The sequence below is a fragment of the Hylaeus anthracinus genome, unplaced genomic scaffold (assembly GCF_026225885.1).
Source record: "Hylaeus anthracinus isolate JK02 unplaced genomic scaffold, UHH_iyHylAnth1.0_haploid 11982, whole genome shotgun sequence".
NCBI classification, from domain to species: domain Eukaryota; kingdom Metazoa; phylum Arthropoda; class Insecta; order Hymenoptera; family Colletidae; genus Hylaeus; species Hylaeus anthracinus.
Window position 1 is genome coordinate 2,955,433 of NW_026534330.1, and position 22,081 is coordinate 2,977,513.

General features: G+C 44.2%; 1 protein-coding gene across 4 annotated transcripts; it reads right to left on the reverse strand.

Annotated features, from left to right (window-relative positions):
• Nucleotides 1–2: 2 nt before the first annotated feature.
• Nucleotides 3–21,739, reverse strand: LOC128886487 (1-phosphatidylinositol 4,5-bisphosphate phosphodiesterase-like). 4 transcript variants are annotated; one of them, XM_054141416.1, is made up of 20 exons: nucleotides 21,213–21,729; nucleotides 11,867–11,921; nucleotides 8,268–8,500; nucleotides 7,723–7,782; nucleotides 6,802–6,939; nucleotides 6,298–6,377; nucleotides 5,564–5,699; nucleotides 5,386–5,486; nucleotides 5,111–5,277; nucleotides 4,528–4,738; nucleotides 4,156–4,414; nucleotides 3,593–3,793; nucleotides 3,300–3,504; nucleotides 3,071–3,228; nucleotides 2,801–3,007; nucleotides 2,360–2,732; nucleotides 2,139–2,288; nucleotides 1,886–2,063; nucleotides 1,348–1,798; nucleotides 3–1,151 (listed from the first exon to the last, which is right to left on the reverse strand). In XM_054141416.1, the coding sequence occupies exons 3-20, from the start codon at nucleotides 8,436–8,438 to the stop codon at nucleotides 1,083–1,085; spliced, it is 3,315 nt and encodes a 1,104-aa protein (XP_053997391.1). In that variant the 5' UTR covers nucleotides 8,439–8,500; nucleotides 11,867–11,921; nucleotides 21,213–21,729; the 3' UTR covers nucleotides 3–1,082. The 4 variants fall into 4 exon arrangements, with proteins under 4 accessions (XP_053997391.1, XP_053997390.1, XP_053997388.1 ...); XM_054141415.1 differs by having other exon boundaries at nucleotides 1,348–2,063; nucleotides 3,599–3,793; nucleotides 21,213–21,739; XM_054141413.1 differs by having other exon boundaries at nucleotides 1,348–2,063; nucleotides 21,213–21,737.
• Between the last annotated feature and the right edge of the window lie 342 nt (nucleotides 21,740–22,081).

Here is a 22,081-nt window from a genome sequence, read left to right on the forward strand (position 1 = left end):
CGAATTGGGCTAGCAATCTCTTTATTTCTCCTTACTCCTTTATATCCAATATATATATATATATATATATATAATATAGGTTAATATAATCATTTGTGTAAATAACATTATTAGAATGAAAACAACGACGTGGTAATTATTATGCTAGGCTCTCCTTTAGTTCAGTTTTATGTACATTGCTATTTTGGCTCGCGACGTTACGACTTTGGACCATTCGTGCGAGGGTACTCTTCCGAGGGGGGAAAAAAGGATTCCCGAAACGAGTACCTGCTCGATCGTGACTGAAAACCGCGGGGCTCTAATACTCTAATCACGGTCGGTGACAACACACCACGGTTAATGCTCGGGCGTGACGTATCGACTGTCTCCAACCGTAACAAGCGTTGTTCGGAGTACATACAATTATAGCAAAGAAATCGTCACGGTGACAGCAAATCCTTCTTGGCGTTAGGCAATGAAACACACGTGCTCGCACAGTCGCTCGCTCGTTCATCCACGCGATAGAATTCGATAATAGCGTTAACAATCGAAAAATATTGAAATCGACGACTCCGCTTCTCGTGTACACGGTACGCGCGGTTCAAGGGTGTACACGCGATCGTTACTCGAATCACCAAAGGCAGACAAATATTTCTCAATTTTCGTCTCTTCGATCGTGGGAGACGCAATCGTGCGCGTACACTTGAACCAGACCTACTGTACGTATAATAAATATATACTTATCGTTAATATAAGAACTTGACTAGATCACTTTAGTTTTTATTGACTCCCTTACTTAGTCTAGGTACTTGCTCGTGCGGCGACGGAGAGTATGGAGAGTTACAAGATGCATCTTTTATAAAAAAATATCCAGGAGAATGAACTAGAGTTACGATAAACGCGGAGTTTGTTTGTTGCTACCGGTTCTCGCGACGCTGACGTGATCGCGCTGCCCGTGATTACGTCGGCAGATCGAAGAACTACGGCTAACGAGGCTTGATCCCAATTCCAATTGTAATTAACGTTTATAGCGGATTCTCTGAACGCAGCACCTCAGTTTCTCTAGAACCGTCTCGGCTGCAGAGGTACGAATGCGACGGCCATCACACGTAGAATTCGGTTTTAGGGCCCAGTTCGTACTCCATTTCCTCGTTTTTGTACATGTCCATGATCTGGAATAATATCGCACCGTTAACAATATAATTTCATGATAATTTGGAACCGTAGCTGAAAAAACATGAGAGCTGAAATTATTTAAGAATTTTTCATAAACCAGTCTCAAGATGTAAAGCGACACAGATGCTAACAATCATCTAGGTGTACAAGAATCTATACATAGAATTATCGCAAGATGAGATCTCTTCGTACCGCGTTCATGTCCTTTTGCAGTTCGTCCAGTTGCTTCTCGTGAATGACCTTCAGCTTCTCCTTTTCCCTGTTCTGGATGATCTGCGCGATCTTCCGCTCCTCCATGAACTTCTTCGTATTGTTCTGTTGCTTTTCCCTGAGCCTGCCCTCCTTGATACCCCGAGTCTTCAGGGTTTTGTCGTTCATCACCTCCCTCATGCTCTCCACCGAGAGTCTCGCCTGTCTCGCGTTCATTTCCTTGATCTCGCGCTCGTGTCGCGCCGCGAGCTGCTTCAGCTGAGACACCTGAGCGGTCATGCACAGTTTGCACAAGGTGTTCCGTCGTTCCTCCAGGTGTGAACGAACCAAATCGCGTTCCTCGCGACGTTGTCTGTCGGCCAGCCGGGACCACTGTACGGTCTGCTCGGAGACTGCTCGACGGACGATTGGGTCCCTCGAAAGCTCCGCTTTGCTGTCGAAACAAGAAACAGACGCTCGCCTCTTTATCGAAGGCATGATTACGATGCCACGAAAGCGAAGCAAGCGAACTGTTACGTACTTTTTCCCTTTGATAATCTTCTCTATCGCAACGCAGTGTTGCTTCTGGACGGTAAGTTTCTCTTTCTGCTGTCTCTTCTTCAATGACTCCAAGTCCTTCTGCTGTTTCCTCAACACTTTCTGATAACCCTTCTCTTGACGCAACACTTCCGCCGTTATGGGATCGAACTTCATCTCCTCTGAACGAACAAAAAGCAAAGATCAGGGGAGACTTAATTGTGGTTCGAGTCAACTGTTACTTTCCAAAACTTTACCTCTGGGTTTAGGTGGCTCGCGATGATGAGGAGGCGCGGAGTCGTTACCTCTGTTGTCGCTTTCTTCTATTCCGAGGCCGCGCATTTTATTCTGCGACATTCCCTCCGGTTTTTTGTAGGCCCGTGGTGCAGTGAGTGCGTCCATAAGTCCTGAAAATTCAGTTTTAAATAAAATGATCCTAAATGTGTCGTTACGAGATTCGAACGGATTCGAGACTAACCTTCGTAGCCATCCGGCACGTAGATCTTGATTTCAATGTTGCAGAACAGCATAGGCAGAGACATGGGGAAATTGGCTTCTGTTCGCAAGGATATATGTCGATAGCCTGACTGCAAACCATCCAAAGGGACGATCCTCTGGCCCAAAAGCTTGCCGTTAGACTCGTCGTAAACTGCAAACCGCAGAGCCGCCAGATCGGGGAGGACGACTTTTCGAAACAGGAAGGGTTCTTCATTGTAAACAGGATTCAGGCCGTTTGCTGGTACTACTCTCGTGCGGAATTCTTTGCGAATCGTGTCCGTGGGTAGACCGTACATCTCCACCTCCACGTACGTCCCGACTTTCTTGTCGGATAAGAATTGACCCGCTATTACCTGGAGTAATTCCATAAATATTTCTATAAATATTAAAAATACTTTCCAAAGAAAAATCTTCAACTTACCTGAACACTGCACTGCGTGGCGATCACACCATCTACGGGACTCTCCGCGAAAGGGTCGAAGCTCCTGTCTGCTCGTCTCATGAAGTCCGGTTTTAGAAGGTATCCCGACGAGCCGTTGTACTCGAACTTCCCTTGGTTCAGTTGCATAGGTAGATCCGCGGTTTGGAAATTGAGGGACACCATTTGGCAGCCAGCGTTCCAGAAGACCTATTTCCGATGTTCGATCAATGGAGCGTCAACAAATCAACATTTATAGGTCACGAGAATTACCTGTGGCATGTAATTCGATGAGTCCGCCCGAGTGCCTTTCGGGTAAATTCTGCTCATTTGTCGCTTGTTGTAATTGACGAACTCGATGGCTTGCGTCTTCAGGTAGTTCAGCCCGGTGTTCTCCGCGAAGGAAGACATGTTGTGATGAATGTTTTTCTCTGTATAAACATCCAAATATATACATTGTCTCTCTATTATTCCGAACAAAAAGATTTATTCGTTGTCTTACGTTCGGCGATGTCGAAGCCCACGAACTTGATAGGTTGAGCGTAGTTAACCATGGATGACAGCAACGGATGCACATTCGTTGTGCTTCCTGTGTACGGTTGAACCACTGCCAACTCCAAACTGTCGCCCAAGCCAGCGCTGGCAACAGCTTGTGGTGGGTTACCTGTCGTCGACGACGCGACGGATTCGACTGTCGACGCTTCTTCCTGAAAACGACGCGTCTGACTGGGGTAAACCGTTCCACGAACAAGGGCGATGGAAGTGGATATCAGGGAGTCCATGCTGCGGGGTTACCTTTACCGATTGCTGTTCAACGACCGCCGCCACAGTTGGCAAGGCGCTGGCGTCCTCTTTGACTTCGTCCTCGATGACGAACTGACCTTGTCTGAACAGTTCCAGCTCGTGTTTCTCCACCTCTGGCTTCAAACGTTTGTTTTTGATCAGGATTTTGCGCTTGAGCGCGCTGGGTGGTGGTAGAGGCGTCCCAGGTTCCAGCTGTTTTATCAGGACACATCGTCGGTATTCGTTAATGCTTATTTTTATCCAATCGATATCTGTCCTTACGCCCGTAAGAACTATCAGCCACGTTTTTAGAACGGACGCGGATAATCTAATCGCGGGCACTCGGCGAATATACATTGCATAGAGTGCTCAATAAAGATAAGCATCGATAACAATAGACCGGGAGTGCTTCTGGCCTTGTTTATCGATGAAAATCTAGATTCCGATTGACGTAGAGGCATTGTCTGTTATCGGGCACTGTTTACGCAGACTCGCCAAAACATTAACGTGGAACACTCTGTTCCATACCGTGCGCAATCATTCAGGCAACTGACAAGTGAAACTGGAGTACTTACGGGGTACTCTTTGAGGGGTTCTTTCAGCAGCAGATCACCCAGAATTTCGTCGCAATACTTTGCCAACTTGTACTGTTGTTTTTTGCCGCAATGGTTCTCGAAGCTGAGGATGACCGGGTACTCGGATGTGACGAACGCGGTGTCTCTTACCGCGTATATCACATCCTTGAAGAGGATGTCGGTGCACATGGCCTTGCCGTGCGTGATTATAGGCTCCTCGTCCTCTCCTTTGCCGTCCCAGCAGTCCAGTTCGACGCATCTTTCATTAGAAAGTATTATTAACGGCACCATTGCATTATCTTTGACTAAAACGACACCGCGAATCGCAAGTTGAACGAAACGCCTGTTGAATTAGCATTTCATTGACCTCACCTGCAACCAGCGAGCAACACCTGTCTGTACATTTCGACGCTGCTCTTGCCGCCAAATTGACGACCGCTCAGGTACGTGTTGTGGCTCGAGTTAATATAGTAATGAGCCAGCGGTTGGTCCATGTCCATGTAAACGTCCAGCCTGTCCAGGAACACCGGCGCGTTTTCGTCCGAGATCAGGTACCTTATGAAACCATCCTTCGTCATCGTTTCTGAAAGGACGTGATTGCTTCTGAAAGGATGCCGTTTAGCAGGTACAAACTAGGTCGAACACTCAGGCGATCGTTAGTAAACGTTCAATGGGGAGAACCGCAGAGCCAGGAGATTTCAATCGGTGAGTAAAAACTATTCTAACCGTACAAAAATTTCTTTGGATATTTATAGAAGAGAATGCAAGAACAAAAATTGAAACCGTTGTGCTAGAGAACTATCACAGTGAAATTTTATTTATATCCACCGGTGATATTTTATTGCCGACATCCGCGATCGTACGAAGTCAATTTCTTCGAATACTTTCTACTCGCTGATCGTTCTTTCCGAAGCTCTAGAAAATTGTTCGGAAACGTAGCAAACGAAAGTCTTACTTTGATTTCGCGCCGTCTCGTTCTGCTCGTAATCTTTGATGATCTCCATTGCTCTCTTTTCGTCGTACAGGGGGTAGAGAATCTCGTTCAAAGTGGGATCGCGTTGCTTTTCGTTCAGAAACGTAACCAATTGCTCCAGATTGATCGTGTCGGCTTTACCCTGGGTGCTGGTATAACCGAAAGTAAACAAACGATATAAAGCATCCGGGTTTATCGACGAAAATCAATTTCTACCGTAGACCTGCCGTATGAGAGTTACGTCTTCCTGCACTCACATAGATTGAAACAATTCTTCAATGTCGTTTCTCGGGCAGATTTTGTGGTAGAGCGCGTAGAAGGCGTCGAAGGTGAAATCGTCTGGCTCGATGACGTCGTTCTACAAATTTTAATCAAAGTTTCAGTTTCGGAACGGGGTCATTTTTATCAGATACGGGCAAAATTCTTTCTTCGAACCTTTCCGCTAGGGAGGCCTAAATCGGCGAGGCACTGATAGACGAGCTTTTCCGTTTTCCCGGACGCGAAAGTTCTCGCAACCACTTTCACCGGAACTTTTCCATTCGGATCGACCAGCATTCTGAGCCTCATCCAACTGGAATGCAAAAAAAGTTTGCGTACTTTTCAGTAAAAAACATGCTCCCGGATAACTTTCCCACTTGCGCGGCGAAACGTTTGTCTGCTCGAGGAACGCGCTAAGTCACGTCACGATACTTGGTACGAGCCGGAAAAAGTTTGGCGATCTTGTTTGCTTTCTCAAGCTTCGCAAACTTCGTCATGCTAGGGCAGTGGTTCTTGATCTTTTTAATCTAACGACACAGTTTCCAAAACTGGGGTAGCAAACGAATAGCACACGTACCAGTATCGACACGCTATAAAAGTTTACTGGTACGCTCAAAGTCACGCTTCGATTAACGATCGTCTCGATTGAAGTAACGAGATCCGTAATCCACTCAGTTTTGCCGTTAGATGCAAAAATGTCAAGCGTTCTTATGCTACATAGAGTTTAAATAAAAACCGTAGTTACAAAAGGCTACTAAGAGTATCCGTGATAAAACGTTACGTTAGAGAAGCGTGACGTTTCTGTTTCAAGCGATACGCATTTCGTCGAACGACATTTCAAGCTAATTATTTCGCGACGTAAACATTACGGTAGCGTGGGTGTGCGCGTGTAATTGCATTAGTAAACTCACTGTTTCTTCAAGCACGTAAGCGGGCAAACGTTGTTGGCTTTCACGTTGTGCGTAATCGATCGTACGCCATCCAGCCATACCTGTCACAGGACACAGCAAACACGTGGGCTTATTGATTACCTTAATAATTACTTATCCGGTGAATTGAAAAATATTTCTACGCCTGATCCACAGCTGCTCTAATTGCGCCGACGTTGGGGGAAACAATATTGGATTTAACGAAGTATCGTGGTCAAGACGGTATGAAAAAGCGACTTTCGAATTATTGTATTTTATGAGTATTCAACTTCTCGCATTATATCGTGAAGCATGGTGAAAGAGCGAGGTTCTTTTGATATTGTTTCAACGATGAATTCTCCATTCGCAGAGCTCTCCTCGAAGAACCAATAAGATAACCAGAATAGTCCCTTAAAAAGCATCTCGTTACTCGGAGCTTTCGTTTACTAATTCGCCAGAAGAATAATAAAACAGCGAGGATTAGAGAGCTTTATCGATCCAATTTACCTTAGCCGTCGCTGGATCTGGACAGACGACATGTTGGTAATTGATGTTAGTGTAATCCACACCGGAACAGATCGTCAAACTTTTCTCCTCCAATTGCTCTCCGTGCTTTGTCAAGAGCTTGTCGTACAGCTTCGGGTCCTGTGCAACATCGAGGTATGATCAATTCATCGCTTGCACGATGTTTTCAAAGCTAAGAAAAGTCGAGAATAAATGACTAATAATTGCATAAGTTTGGAATATGATATCAAATTCGTTCTTACCGAGGAATTTAATTGAATAATAAGTAACTTCGTAGAAGCGACTACACGCTTCCTAGCAAGAAACATAAATGAATAAGAAATGACTTCGTTCGAGCAGTTATTTTTATGTACACGTGTACACGTATCTATCCTTAGTAAGTTGTGAATTTTTAATCGTATAGGTCAATTGAACGTATATAGTCAGGAAAGTAAACTAATATCGACGAGAATTCTCATTTCTGAGGAAAGTCAACAACTGTGACCGAAACGTCAAAATGAACAAACTATTGGACCAAATTTTCGCTCAATTACCAAGGTGTAATTATTTACTCTTGACATTTCTTAACGAAGGAATAGTTTTCAAAATGATTCAATCGCTGGAGGATTTAATTGGAACGCTACGGAAATGGTACACCGTTAATTGAACACAGGCGTCGATGTATAACATTTTTTAAAGGTTTGGAAACGTTGAAACGCTTGAAAATGAATGCATCCAGACACAAACGCGCGAGTGAACTTGTTAACGTTTCGAACAAATGTCAAAACACGTCCGTCGGCACAGCGTTGAGTTCCGCTCGAGTATTGTCGAAGTGTCTCCGTCAAACGGTTAAGTTCTCCGTTGAATATTTTAAACGAAAGTAGACTTTCCGTCCAGACTGCTGGAGAACAAGGGTTCCCTTACCTTCGGCAATCCACCGGCGCGTATGTCGCTCACTTGACACAGCTCTATCACGTCTCCCTCCTGTACACAAAGTTACAAACATCGTGGAGTTGCGAAACCTTTCTTTACAAAGTATATTCGCTTAAACCATATCGTTAAAAGTTTGAATACTAGGTCGCCCGGCTTCATTTTATTCATTGGGAATAAAATATATCGACATGTGATAAATTATAGCAACCAGAAGCAGTAATTATGATTGTTAATTAGTCTTCTATTTCCTATTTCCGGAGCAAGAATAACGATTGGGTAAATCAGCAAACTGCATCCCACGCGCTGCCTATTTTATCCAAGCGCAATCAATCTTGTAATACTTTGCAATACGCGTTATGTTTAGGTACTACGAGTTACTTTTGCTACTGGTTGTAAATTATGTTCCCGTCTACCTCTACTACTACGTAATTTAACATCTTGTTCAACTCTGCCTTTACAACCATAATCTTCACGACAAGATCGCTTTCCTTTAGGTAGATAAAAGAGAGCCAGGACCTTAGGAAACGCGCACTCACCTTTCCTTCGCTCTGCCAGTAGATGAAGAAGGCATATTCGTCAACCTTGAACATGCAGTTCAGCTCGAGGTCCGTATTATCCTTCTCTTCTCCCCAGCGATCGAACATGCATCCCTGACGGAGCGCTGGCGGTACCTCGATCTGCCAATTGAACTCGAATCTTTTCGTCATCTTCCTGGCGCCGATTTGTCCGTGTCGATCAGCACGCACACGCGTCGGGTTTCGTCCGATTCCTGACGGCAGTTCGAAGACTTCTCTTACAAAATTTATTCCAACGATAATTCATTTCAACGGCCATCAAACGCATCAGTACTCGGTCAAACTTTTCTACTGGATAGAGTCTAGTAAATATTTCCTCGCGCGCGAGCAAGACGAATGATAGCTTGAAAAAATTTCCAAACGTCGCGGCCGTGACACGGTTTACCGCGGCAGTCGATACAAAACAACGCTTGCCGTGAAATCTCTGTACTCGGTTACGCGTACAGGATGAAAATTAGTTTACGGGGACCGAGTTAGTCGGCTCATAAATTTTCACGCGGCAGTTAAAGCTGGATCCAGTGCCACGGTTGGCCATTTAAAAGTTCCGAGCGAGATTCGTGTAAATTATTAATTGCGGCTGTTTCGTTGAAATAGTTGGATTCTCGCGTTCTTATCGCACCGCCTCATTACCGATTCCAGCGTCGTTCTGCGATATTACGAAAGTTGGCAAGACCTGCGGAGAATACCAAACGATCGTCGCGCGGTTACCGTTTGATGTCTTTTGTTTATTTAGGACGAGCGCTGATGCGTTAACCGAATTCGATTAACACACTCGCATACTGTCCTTTAATAGCGCATACCTAACATAAATCGAGTGGTAATGATGGGGATTGCCTGTAAGAAGGAGTTTCTGATGTATACTTTATACAAATATTTCTATATTTGCGGGAATATTTTAGCCATTCTGCGATGCGTTTGGCGTCTAGGCGAAAATATTTTCGCTCTCTGTATAATTGGCGCCGTTCCACAAATAAGAAACAGATGAAATAAACAAATTATTAAAGTGTACTAGGCTCTATTCAAATAAAACGTATGCTCACAAGAAGGTGGAAGCAGATTTTGGGTGTAACTTTGCGATGATACCTCTTGAAGCGATTCTGTAACGTTCATAATGGCAATGTCCTCTTAATAGTATTTTCTTAACATGAATTGAGTATTAACCTCCAGCAGAATGAGCCGCATAGATGCTTACAACGTCTTTCACCGGCATTAGAATCCAATTAGGCGTTGATCTCGTTAAACGAAGAGGTTCGATCTCTACCCTATTCGCGAAACGGTCCGCGTTGATTAACTTTCTAAAGGCGGAAGGCTTCCTCGCGACGAAATTCACGTTCGTTGATCGAACGATAAATTCTCGTTCATTCACCGAGCTGTCAGACGGAATCTAGGTGAGCATCAATCAATTTTGTTATTGTTGGCGTCGATGGCACGGTTCACGAGGACTTTAACACTATTTTCTCAACCTCGATCGCCGGATGGTCTCTTCGGGGACCGAGTTAACAGCGTTCCTTAACCCAATTTGCTGTCACGTCGGACAGGCTGCATCCCAAACGGTAATGTCATCGTTGAAAGACTTCGTTGCATCGCATGCTGCCTCTCTTACGATTCTATCGCGCAAATGGTATAGGGACGGTTACTTAATATTCAAAAGCACGTTCGGCGTTTGACCATTTAACAGCGTAATGCCTCTAGGAAACGCTCACCAGCAAAGAATATGATGCACCTTTGCCCTACAGTGTTAAATCCGAGCGAGATACGCTCAAAGGGAAAAATGTCTGCCATCTACTATTGTGTACAAAGCGAGCGCGATAAATTCCAGCTGTGTACATGCCTTAGGATGTTATTACAGCTCCCCTATTTCAAATGTTCTCCTCTATAGAAAAAGTACTGGAATATTCCTGTTCCCTTTGACATCGGTATGAAACTATCAGCGAAACCGATCGCTGGAAATATACATCTATCGCAGCAGTTCTAGTTTTTTTAAATATTTCTACGGAAAATACTTATGGAGGAAGGTAATAGAAAAATCGGAAGACTGATTCCGTAGAGAAAAAGAGTTCACACAAGCCTGAACAGAGGCAAAAATAAAAACAAAAGTTAACAGTTTCTTTCAGGTCCTGGAAAAATCAATTTCCTTCAACCTCGATACTAGACGGAGTCCTTATTAAGTTATTCCTCGGCAGCCAGGTCGCAGCAGCCTCGGATCGACCTCTCGTGGTCGATTGATCTCGTACTCGGGCTTTCTTTCCTCCTCGGTCGAGCGAAACCCAGATTGACCGTCGCTACGGCGTGCAACGATAACAATTGGATTTAAATTCCCAGAGCTGTCGGAGCGACGCTAAAGGTCACTCGAAACCGACGCTTTTGCAGCCACGGCATCGGTATCGCGATCGCGACACGCTTTTGGTTCTTTCGACGGGTCGATACTGTATCGAAGCGCAAAGGATTTGCTGGCATCGTTGCACCGATTGACCTTTATTCCCTGGCTACAAAGTAGGACGAACCATAGACAGAGACGCCTAGGTGGAAATAGAACGACGCTAGAACGACCCCTCCCCCTGCACCGAGAAATAAATCCTCAAGTTCTCAGCATGGAAATAGCGCGCTGCTTTTATGCGTTTCACGACACCGGAAGTGCCGTGGCTCGTTGTCCGGTTGATTAGAGACGAGGAAAACTGTTTATCGTTACGCTCGGCTACTCGATTGACACGTGTTTTTCGATATCATCGACACATTTATGCTTGAAATTGATATTCTTGCATCGACACATTCCAGAAAATGTCTTTGAAAGATTTCAGTCTCGGCGTAATCATCGCGTCGATACCGTATCGATCGATTACATTAAGTTTGACACCTGTTTGATTATTAAACAGAGTTATTTCTGTCATTCTGTTCGTGAGAGATAAGGGAAATGTGGGCTTAGTTCGCGTTATTATACATGCTCGCGAGTTGAGGAATCGAATTAAAAATGCAGTATAATCAGCGAGTGCAAGCATTGTTATGTAGAATAATATAGGTTTTAGCCTCTGGTTCGGTTCACCTTCATGCAAATCCAAGGGAAGCTTACTCGGCGAATCTTCAAAATAGGTTTCCTCGGAGGATCGTTGAATTTTTCTTCGAAAGTAATTGAAAGTTTCGGATCCTCTTGAACGTAGATTAAGTCACGCGAATTTAGTTGGGAATTACTTGGTCGGTTGGACGATAGGAATGGTGGTTTATTACTGTGAAATTGAACTGTTAGCGTGATGTCCACAAAACGAGAACTGTTCCAAGTAGAAGAAGAACGGAGTGAGGAGGCACACGAACGAGTGAAGAGGATAATATGAAAATATAATATCGAATATATATTAACTTGCAAACTAGATAACTGGTAAAATAATTCAGAGTCGAAGGTTCACCTGCCTTCGAGTCTGCTGGTCGTAGCATTCGGCAACCAAGGAAGATGAAAATTGATGTATAATTTCGACTTCTTTTAAAGCAGGGGAAATCGTGGGTAGGAACGATGCTGGCTTTACGGTAGAGAGAGCAAAGTAAAACGAAGAACAGTGAAGGCCACTTACGACGTTAAGAGTGTTTCTTCCTGGCTGGCTTGCACATTTTAGGTCCCCGCTGCACCTGCGGCAGGAAAGATCGAATAAAGTTTATAATGCGGTTTCTTACATCTCGGCAAGAGTCAAGGTCTTCGAGGCTATGTATAGCAAACGGTACACAAATTGGATTCACTGGATTTTATGACCAATCTTCGGTGGATATTTCACGCGGCTGTCAAACATCGTTTTTCCGCAACCGTTGCCTCGCTTCCGGTCGGCAGATATTCGCGCATTTCATCCGATTTTCAATTTACCGAATACCCGCCAGGCGTTTCTCGACATTTCGCTGGCTGATGTCACTCGATTCTGTTTTTAATTTCGACGATATTCTCCCGTTGCATTTACGCGTTTCTGGAGGACCAAAACGGGTCACGTTTAGGATTTTTTTTCATGAATAGTACAAGATGTATCGAATCGTTGCGTTGATCGATATACTTCCGAAGACAACATGCGAATGTTGTCACTTAATTTCCTTATCGATGATAAACGAGTAAAAAATGAAATATATAATCTCGATTGTTTTTACGATTATGAAACGATCGTTTATTAACGGTAGACTCGTTGCTCACTTTTTGCTGCAACGTTTGTTGGATACACGGAAGTCCGCGTTGCAAGTTTTATCGAGCATTGATAAAGGATAAAACATATTTAATTAAACAGTTATCGTTCGTGTAGGATTGGATGCTATTCGGTAACTAGATTATACGTATCGTACGCGAGCGAGAAAGGTTGGATACCTAGCGATGCAGCTATCGTGCACGGATATCCCGCGAGTTTATCGAGCATTATCACGTCTGACGCAGGAGGAAGTGGAGTTTTTTCAAAAGCGAACGAGTGACGTCTACCGTGCGTCGAACATGGGCACAATTCTCACCTAGATATTGTTTGGACGAAAATTTGAATAGCTTGAAAATAACATAACGTTCTCTTTTTAAACAGCTGCTCGATAATAAGTTAAGCAAATCTCAAAAAACTGCACTCGTACAAAACCTTATTTGAATAACTGTTGGCTCGCGAACAAACCCGCTGCACGAGGTTATTATTCGTTATCTATTATTCCAATCAAGTATTGGCCATCTCTGCATTCGAACGTTAGATAAGCTAAACCGTTTTCGCGTCTCTTTGAACGTTCGAAGAACAACCGCGACTTCGCGTATTGTTCTCGTCTGCTTTGTTCTCGCTTGGAAACGAATGGGAGCGTCGAGCCATCGGGTGCTGGCGATATTTTTTAACGTTTCTCGTATTCCGTGCAATCGTTTCGGAGAACAAGGAACAATGGCTACGAAACGTACAGGATAAAGAAAGGAAAGCAAAGGGAGGAAACCGGGGGAATAAGGTCAAGCGGAGACGCAACGAAAGAACTCCCAGACACGTAGATATTTTAGGATTCCTCGAGTTTCCGATTTTTCGGAGCGTCCACTGGTCTGGCTCCAATCAGAATAAAAGCGCTGTACCCACCCATAAATCCACGACAGGAAGGTCGATGCTAACGTGGGTTCTTTGAAGAAAACGTCAGCTGACGGTGCACGGAAACGATGGGGGAATAAAACTCCCTGTCACTTCCATTGGGAACGGTATTGATCGTATTAAATCGGTGGCCGTCAATACCTTCGATATTCTCGTATTATTCGTCGATGCTAATCCTGATACGAGCCTCGAGGACTCGAGATTGAATGCTGCTCCCTGACAACTAGAATTTGGAGCGTTTCGACTGATCGCCAATCCCACTAATTTACCTCGGCCTACCACGGTTGAGATGTCAAATGTTTCATATAAACGTTTCATACGCATACGAAAGGCTTATACTTTGAATTTTTGTAGCAACCAGCAGCATGGAAGCTGAACACAATTTATATTTTTTTTAACTCTCGCCTTTTCGATAACTGGAATATTGTCCTGTCATAAACTGACCAATTTTTTAAATTTCATGCACGTTTTGTTTGTACTTTCCAGGTATGCAATGAAAGGAGGAGTAATCGCTAATCGTTACCATATTTAAATTTCGCCAAACACTGATTCCAGAGCTCGGTGATCGGTGGGCTCGAAATAGCGGTATCGTTCCCACAGTCGATTCGACTTGTATCCTCTGTGGTTAAGTACACACAACCGCACACCTCTGTATAACCTGCTAGCGCGTAGCGTCTATATACAGAGACGGTGCGTAAACAGAGGAGTGTTACGAAAATAATGCGGGGGAGTGCGCGGCCCATACTGGTGCCTCTTCCCTGCCACGATGAAAACATTTCCTGCGTCTCGACACTCCACAATTTTCTCAAGAAGCTGACATCGTGTCGCGGGCGCAAGCGCGAACTCTGGGACCTGCTTGATGAGCGGGCGAGTAACAAGTATTTCGATCGTGAAAGCGGAAGAACGCAGGATGCCGTAATACCGCGTGCTGTTGTTGATAATCTGCGTGATGCACACGGCCACTGACTGCTCGTTAAAACTCCTCTGTTGCAATTTCCTTAAGCGGTCTGACCAGTTCTGGCAGAAGAGAATGTCGGCAGTAACAAGTTAACAACCAGTGGAACCTGAAATTCCAAATAGGGAGAAGGGGGACACAGTTTTGCTGTGCGCGTGTTCAATTCCGTAATACTAACTTCGATTTTTGTTTGTCTTCTATCAGTGTATTCGTAACAATCGAGTACAAATTTTTTCCGAATATTTTACTGGGGTTGAAATAAAAATTCATAGAGCGTAGATTCGAAATTTAACGCCCCCTTTTGGGCTATACTAACCGAATTAGCGTTTCCTGGAACAGGTAAACTACATTCCGTATGCGTGCACATATACCAAGTCAGCATGGATCATCGTGCCCGTGACTTTGTTCTCTTGAAGTTTTGTTTTACCATGTATGATGTAACACTCGCATCCGATATGTCGTTGTAAAAGAGGAATTTACGTTTCGAGCGAAGCGAGTAATCTCAATACATCTCCGAGAGATTAGTAAACGTATGCAGCTCAGATAATGCGTATGCGCACAAATTCGATGTATTTCTTGCAGATTAGCCATGTTATGCAATTGTAAGTAGAGGAAAAGCGATTAACGACAATTAAAAATGAACTTGAAAACATGTTTTCAAATGCAAATAAGATTAACCATGTCATATTTTTAGCGGAAACGTAAATTTTTGCCAAGCTGCTCACGTTTTTACTGCGTATTTCAACAATTTTAAGATAGCGAACGCGAACTAAAAAATTTCTTTCTTAAAATAGTCGGTATTATTTTCGCGGAGAATTCGTAATAAATATACAAGAAATTCGTCGAATTCTCAAAGTTTTTAAACCCCGAAGGAGATGGCGTGTTGCAGGAAAAAGTAACGATCGAAAACTTTAAGCTCGTTTTTCTCGAAACCACATTTTTCCAAACTTACAAAGGCGTTATTTCAAAAAATTGATAAAGCTTCCGTCTTGAAACTGTACTAGACGGTAGAAAACATGTTCGCATATAATACCGCGTTCCACGATACACGTTAACGATAAAAACCAAATCTTTTTACTCTTCTCTCATCAAGGTTTCTGTTTTCGTTCTTCTTCTGCGAATAACCAAACTTATACTCGATAAAGTAGGCAGAGGAAACGTGCAGTGTACGTAAGTATCCTTGATACAATCGAGCAGTTTATTTTGAAAAATTCCTCCAAGTACCACTTGTCACAAAATGGCTGAAGTAGCGCACTGTTTGTACATTCGACAAAATTCAGTCGTCGACTTTCATCGATTCCGGCGAACGAATGGAACTCGACTCGATATCAAAAGGGCTAATTGAGACGTTCCAGATAGATATTCGTGCTCTTCGGGAAACAAGAATCGCGCCTAAGTGGACGGAGTGTATTGATTTTCGAGGATCTCTAATGGAATTCACGAATTCAATTATCCCAGGGCAACCGCGATCGCGGTGAAAACTCTTCGCTTTTAAATGGAGCGACGGATCTAATTAGAGTTATCGAACATCGTCTTTCCTGAGGAGGGACACAGAGAGTTCAACCTTTCGGAAGGCCTTTCGATATTGCCGCGGATGGCGCGAATGCCGTCGTGACATTATAATATCCGTGTGTCGATTGCACTAGCCGCGTGAAAGCCTTAAGTGAGTAATTCACCGTGCTCGCAACCTCGTTTCACCGCGAAGCATCCAACTTGTGTGCATTACGAGTTCGTGCACAAACGCTAGTCGAAGTAGATAAGCACAGCCCGTGACAGACCGAATGAAGGATTGTGTTTGTATAACCAATGCGAGGACTATTATGTATGTTTTTATGACAAATATTGATTAATTAAACGCGGGCTTGAATGCATCGGAATAGCGGAATATGGAATTGATAAAGTGGAATTTCCGAGTCAGACAAACGCCAACTGTAAACACTACGATAATCGCCATTGTACGATTGAACAAGCAACGGAAATTCTGCAGCCTGTAAGTTTGATTTACGTACCATGCAAATCTTTTAATTTAAAGCAAGTTGTTCGGGTTTTTCTGGACATTCAAACTATTCGTGAGCCTTCGGGGCAAAGTAAAAGTTCACGACTCGCAGAAAACTAAAGTCAGGCTTATATATATCAGGCACAGCTTTAAAACTCATTAGCTTCAGAAAAGTTCTCTCGAAGGGCTACCAAAGCAACCTGGTTAACATGTTTAAAAGTTTCGGTCAATTAAACGCGAGCGTGTCCAATCTGGAGATCTTGAAACGTGTACTCTCGTGAAAAGTGATGTCGAAATTTGTCTCGGTTACAATATTTTCTTTCGTTACGGTAAAGTGGAAACGGGTTCGTGCAGTATTACGTAATCGTGGTTTCGCCCGAGTGTGAATGAAAATTGCTGCTCAATAGAAGGTCGATAGAGCACGAGTGGAAAATGAAGTCGCCGATAAAAGCAAGGGGACGCGCGCGTAGACGATGGCAAACGTTGACGGTGCATTTTTATGCGTTTACCTCTTTAGGGTAGCACAGCTCGCGTTCCTTTTCCGGGGACGGGTTTTTTTTTAAAATATGGCCAGCATCGCCTGCGAAGTAGCCATTAGACTTTGCGCACACACGCTCGTAAATACAGTGCAAACATTTACACTTTGATACACATTATAAGCGTAGCGCCGTGAAAAAATATTTGCACAGTCGATGAATAGCGGGGCGTTGCTTATCCCCAGGCCATACAGGCCGTGTAACCAGCCAGCGAGAGTTTCTTCGAGCGGCAGATTAATCGACGAGTGACCGTGGTTCAATTACCGCTCACGGATCGATAATTACATAACTTCGGGCGCAGGCATTGAAGGACGAGTCAAGTCGCCGCGACATTGACCGCTCGATCGCTTAATACGCTCGACGATCACTTTAAGTCAACGGTTTCTACACCGTTTGGAAGGTCTACCTCCAAAAAAAAGAAATTTCTGCTACGAACTTCTCTTAGGTTTCATTTCACCATTACACCTGACAGTGGTTTTATTTTCAACTCATCGCAATTATAAATAAACACAATCAGATTCCTCAATGATATAACACGGTAACGTCACAACAAGATTAATAGATGTCGTGGTTCAACATCGATTAAAATGTTAGTTAGTAAACTGATCTTGCTTTGTGTAAACATAAAGCAATTAATCTTCAAATATGTAGATTCAAACGATACGAGAAAAATGTATGCCATTTATCATATTTCCTATTTGACATATGTCTCTGTTGATTAATGAACATGAATTAAACATTTCTACAGACAGGAAATCGATGTATAGCGACGTCTGTATGCTTCTGCGCGATTTTCGAAGTCCCTAAACAAGCGAAACGCAACAGTTAGGCACTCGATTGATCGCAATCACGTATCGCGTGTACTTTTCGTGTTATTGTTCCTTCGGGCACGCGATCGAAACGTCAACGTGTTATGCAAGTTTCACGTACATAGATCGTCAACTTGTTCTTGGAAACTTCTGTAAGTTATTATCTTAGCATTTAACTTACAGTTCAGAGTTACGTAAACTTCCCATGGTACTTCTTAACGAGGAGAAAAACTCTTAGCGTACTGTCTGAGAGTGATCGTACTCTTCGAAGTATCACTTTAAGTCAATCAATAAAAAACGCATTAAACCACGTGTCAGTTGCATGCGTCCCCATTAATACGATTACTCCTAATCACGCTTAATATATTTTTAATCGAATGGCTTAAATGAACGTGTTTTTGTCGTCTATACGCTGAAAAAGACGCCGCGACAAACGTTCTCGGAAACTTCTTCGAAAGCATTAGCTGTCAACCGATCGAACTAGTATCTGCGCGTCATCGACGCATAACGATATCCTCCAGTCGCTCGAATTTCATTAGAGTCTCTCCAACGAACGACGCAAAACCAAGGATGGGCAAAATTCGCGTTCATTTTATTCTGCATTTTCCGTTTCTCTCTGGTTAAAGAGCCACCACCTCGTAGACTATACCTTTGCTGTTGCACATTCTGCGTATTGCTATGTATCTCTAAGTGTGCATAATGAAGGTGTATAATAATGAGCGTCGAAGACGTCGTTGGAACAAAAGATTCTCCTTGCTTGGCAAACGAAACCGCGGAACGTGCAAAGTACGCGAAACGGTAAGACGCGGAATAAATAACGTTTCTTCGTGGAAAGTCTGTGCTGTATTTTGACGCGAGCAAGCACCTGTTAAGATGGCGCAAAGTCCGTGGCCGAGTGGCCGCTAGCTTAGGCGAAGAATGGAGAAGCGCGTCGCCACGGAACTAACGAGAATAACACCCGAGGCGCCTTGTTTCTACACTCGTTAGAGCCGTGGTTCCCCTCCGACAAGAAGGTCAGAAGTCATGGAAAGGGGGACAGGGAAGCGAGTGAACAGGAGATAAAGTGGTTGATGCACGATGACACGTTAATATCGTCGACGTGCAAAGGTGGTCGGAGGGATCGACTGCGAGAGCCAATAGCTAGCAATGGACGCGACGTTTCGCGTCGAATCTGTTCTACGAAGAGACGTGTTTATCCCGCTGTTACCCGGCCACGCTACAGATCCCCTTGACCTCGAAAATCCCTCGGGAGGTTCCCAGTCAGGGTCGTGTGGATCACCATCGCTTCACCTCCCACTTTCTTATCCCTCTGTGTCTTTGGCGTTCGCTGATCGCACGATCCATCGATGATCACCGAATCGGAGGCTCCGCTACTCCATGGAACAGTAGGGCGGAATGGACAGGAATCATGGAAAAGTTTGGAAAGAAAGTTATCCGCCTCGTTCTTATATCATCCAACCCTTTGGCGCCGGAAGCTATCGAATCTTAAAGGTCGAAACGTTTAACGGCTCTGCGTTTAATTTTATCATCGCATTTATCACCACTGCGAGCATGACGACCTACCCTTCCATGCACTTTACTCGTGCTAGCGTGTATAATTAAAGGTAGGGCAGGCTTCTCCGTCGTCGAGCAAATTCTTGTTTGGCTACTTTTCTGGCTGCATCTAACAGTCCATTCGGTTTCAAAATTACCAAAATGAAATTAGCTGCGATAGGTGTGAATGCTTCAGGAAGGCCCTGTACAGAGTTGAGAGTTGTAACTTAGTTTAACGCAGTTTATTTCTATTGCTACAAAAACAATCATCTAACTGTTTCTTCCTCCTATAATTATTCTCATAATAAACTAGAGCTCCGAAGAAGGCTCCCAACGGAACGCAAGCGTCAGTAGTCATAACATGTTTTTGCGCGATTTTTTCGCGCCTATTGTCGTTAATTTTATTCCCATTCATTTGCAATCCGCGATTATGAGTAACTCACAATACGCCGGAGCTAATGGCGCCTGATTATTTATTAATGGATCATATTTTGCCCTGAGCTGCCGGGACCGTACGAATGACAAACGCGGGCGTGTGGGTGGAACACGGAGAACACAATGGTAGCACGCATGAGCACCAAAGACAACCAGAAAGAGGAACGGAGAAGCAAAAGAAGAAGATCCACGGGAAACGAGTGCGTATCGTGAGACGACTGTCAGCCGGCGGAATGTGTGCGCGTGTACAGCGCTTGATGTTAACGCTCGTCTCGCTGAAAGAAGCCTCCATCGCGTAAACCAGTGGTTCTTAATTTTTTTAAGTCCATGGCGCAGTTTAAAAAAATATCCTTCCGCGTGGCACAGTTTATAATCTTAATGAATTGTGACGACGAGGATTCGACAACGAGTTGCAAACTCGATAAAAGATAGAATTTGCATTGATTCGAAGATGTTTCAAATGATTCCTCGTTTCGAAGAATGAATTTTAATTTATCGAGGATAAACCAAACGGTATGGGAAACGTTTAAAATATTTTTATAGCTAATTCTCTTCTGCATAATGTGCTCGAGCAGGAATCCAATAAAGACCATACCGAGTAAAGTGCACCGAGACAATGTTACGGGATTCGCGCGTTCTCTCATGGAAACATCTAATTTTCCTTTATTATAGCCATTTGCTGGAGGATATTAAAACGAGGGAACTTTAACTATGAGGAAAAATAACCAAGACTACTTTTCCTTATTCGTTGAGTTTGAAACTCGTAAGCAGCTCCAATTTTCTCTGAACGTAATAACTGGATAAGGAGATGAGCAAAATCTGAATCTAGATATAGAAGTTTGGAGGAATAAACAACTTTTTAACCGATATTCGTTAAATAAAACTTGGCTGGTAGAAGTTCGTACCACCAAAACTTGGACAACCGTTCACTTACCATCTACGTAATTCCTCATCCGATAGCCCTTTAAGTTAATCCATTCGTCGCGTAAACGTTGATCAAATTCCGAATGTATAGTCAGAAACTAATTTCTCTACGATAGCATAAACAACAACTCGTGTTATACAGAGTCCGAACCAACGCGTCAGTACAGTTCTGAGAACCGCGAAAAGTAATGTCTTCCCGTCTCGCTTGCCAAACATTCGCGCGAAGTCGTCTTCGCGGCTTCACGCAGCGGCCGGGAATCACTCGCGTGATGAACGTTTCTCTGATCGCAGTTGCGAGTACGCTATACGACGAAACCGACGTTTTAATTGAATCGCGCCTTCATCTAAATTGTAAACACCCGTCCGTTTCCAAGCCGAGAACGATTCGCTACTCCGCGTTCGACGCAATTCGATGACCAGCTTCGACGATAGAAGCATCCATCGCGGTTCTAGGGGAATTAGTCGAACGTCGTACGATCGTTTGCACGGTTAGCGATCGTCAAGGTTCCAGACGAGACAGGGAACGCGTGCTCGTGACGTCCAGTGACCATGGACGGTGGCGAACCACGTCTGGTACACGCGTGCACGTTCGCACGTCGCACGCACACGCGTGTGCGAGCGTGGAGGAAGCGTGATTTGCGCAAAGGTGTCTTTGCCTTACCGTGTGCGAAATTACCGGCTGAACGACGGCGACGGTCGAGCGGAAGTCGTGATCACATTCTTCCACGGTTCCTCAGGCACCTGGGTTGCACGCTACTGTGCACGCGCGCACACGTTTCAGCCTCGTGTGGGGGTGAAAATAAAGAAAAAAAAAAAAGCGAACGTACGGTTCTGCGAGGAGCGCGCGTTTCCTCGGTGCGACACTGAACGCCTTTCAGGCGCGGCGGAAGAAACTGACGGTGCGGCACCGTCTGTTGACGGGCAAGCCACCAGCCTGGCTCGATACCGTCCTTTTCCCCTGCGCGCATGTGCCGCGGTTCGCATCGCGGATTGCCGCTCCGTTTTCAGTCTACTTGGTCGGCAATCGAGATCTCTGCTAGACAAAACCTGCCTGGTTTCCCCCTTTCATATCGTCCCTCGGCGTGCGAACATTTATTACTTAGGGAAAAGTATAGAACCCACAGGCCAAAATCCTCTGGGCCACGAAAATGTTTTGTCCAGGCCAAATACTACCAACGATCGACTCACACTTCTCGTGCGCGGTATCATGTCTACGAAAATTTAAAGAGTAACATTGTTTCCTGCAGTTGTACAGCGGAAAAGAATAAAAAATCTAACGAAGAAACAGTTGACCTTTCGATTCCTCTCCCTAATATAATCACGTTCCCGTTTTATTTTTGATAGCGCGGCAGATCAGAGTGGCATGTTTATTTACATATCACCTGTCCGCGAGCAGAGATAGCTGTCGTCGCTCTATTCGCGAAGAAGGATATTTATATCGGCTGATTCAGACTTCCATTCTCTACAGAAACGGATGCAGGGATATCGTAGAATATTTTTCGAGTTTACGGCTAACCGAGGTATTTTTAA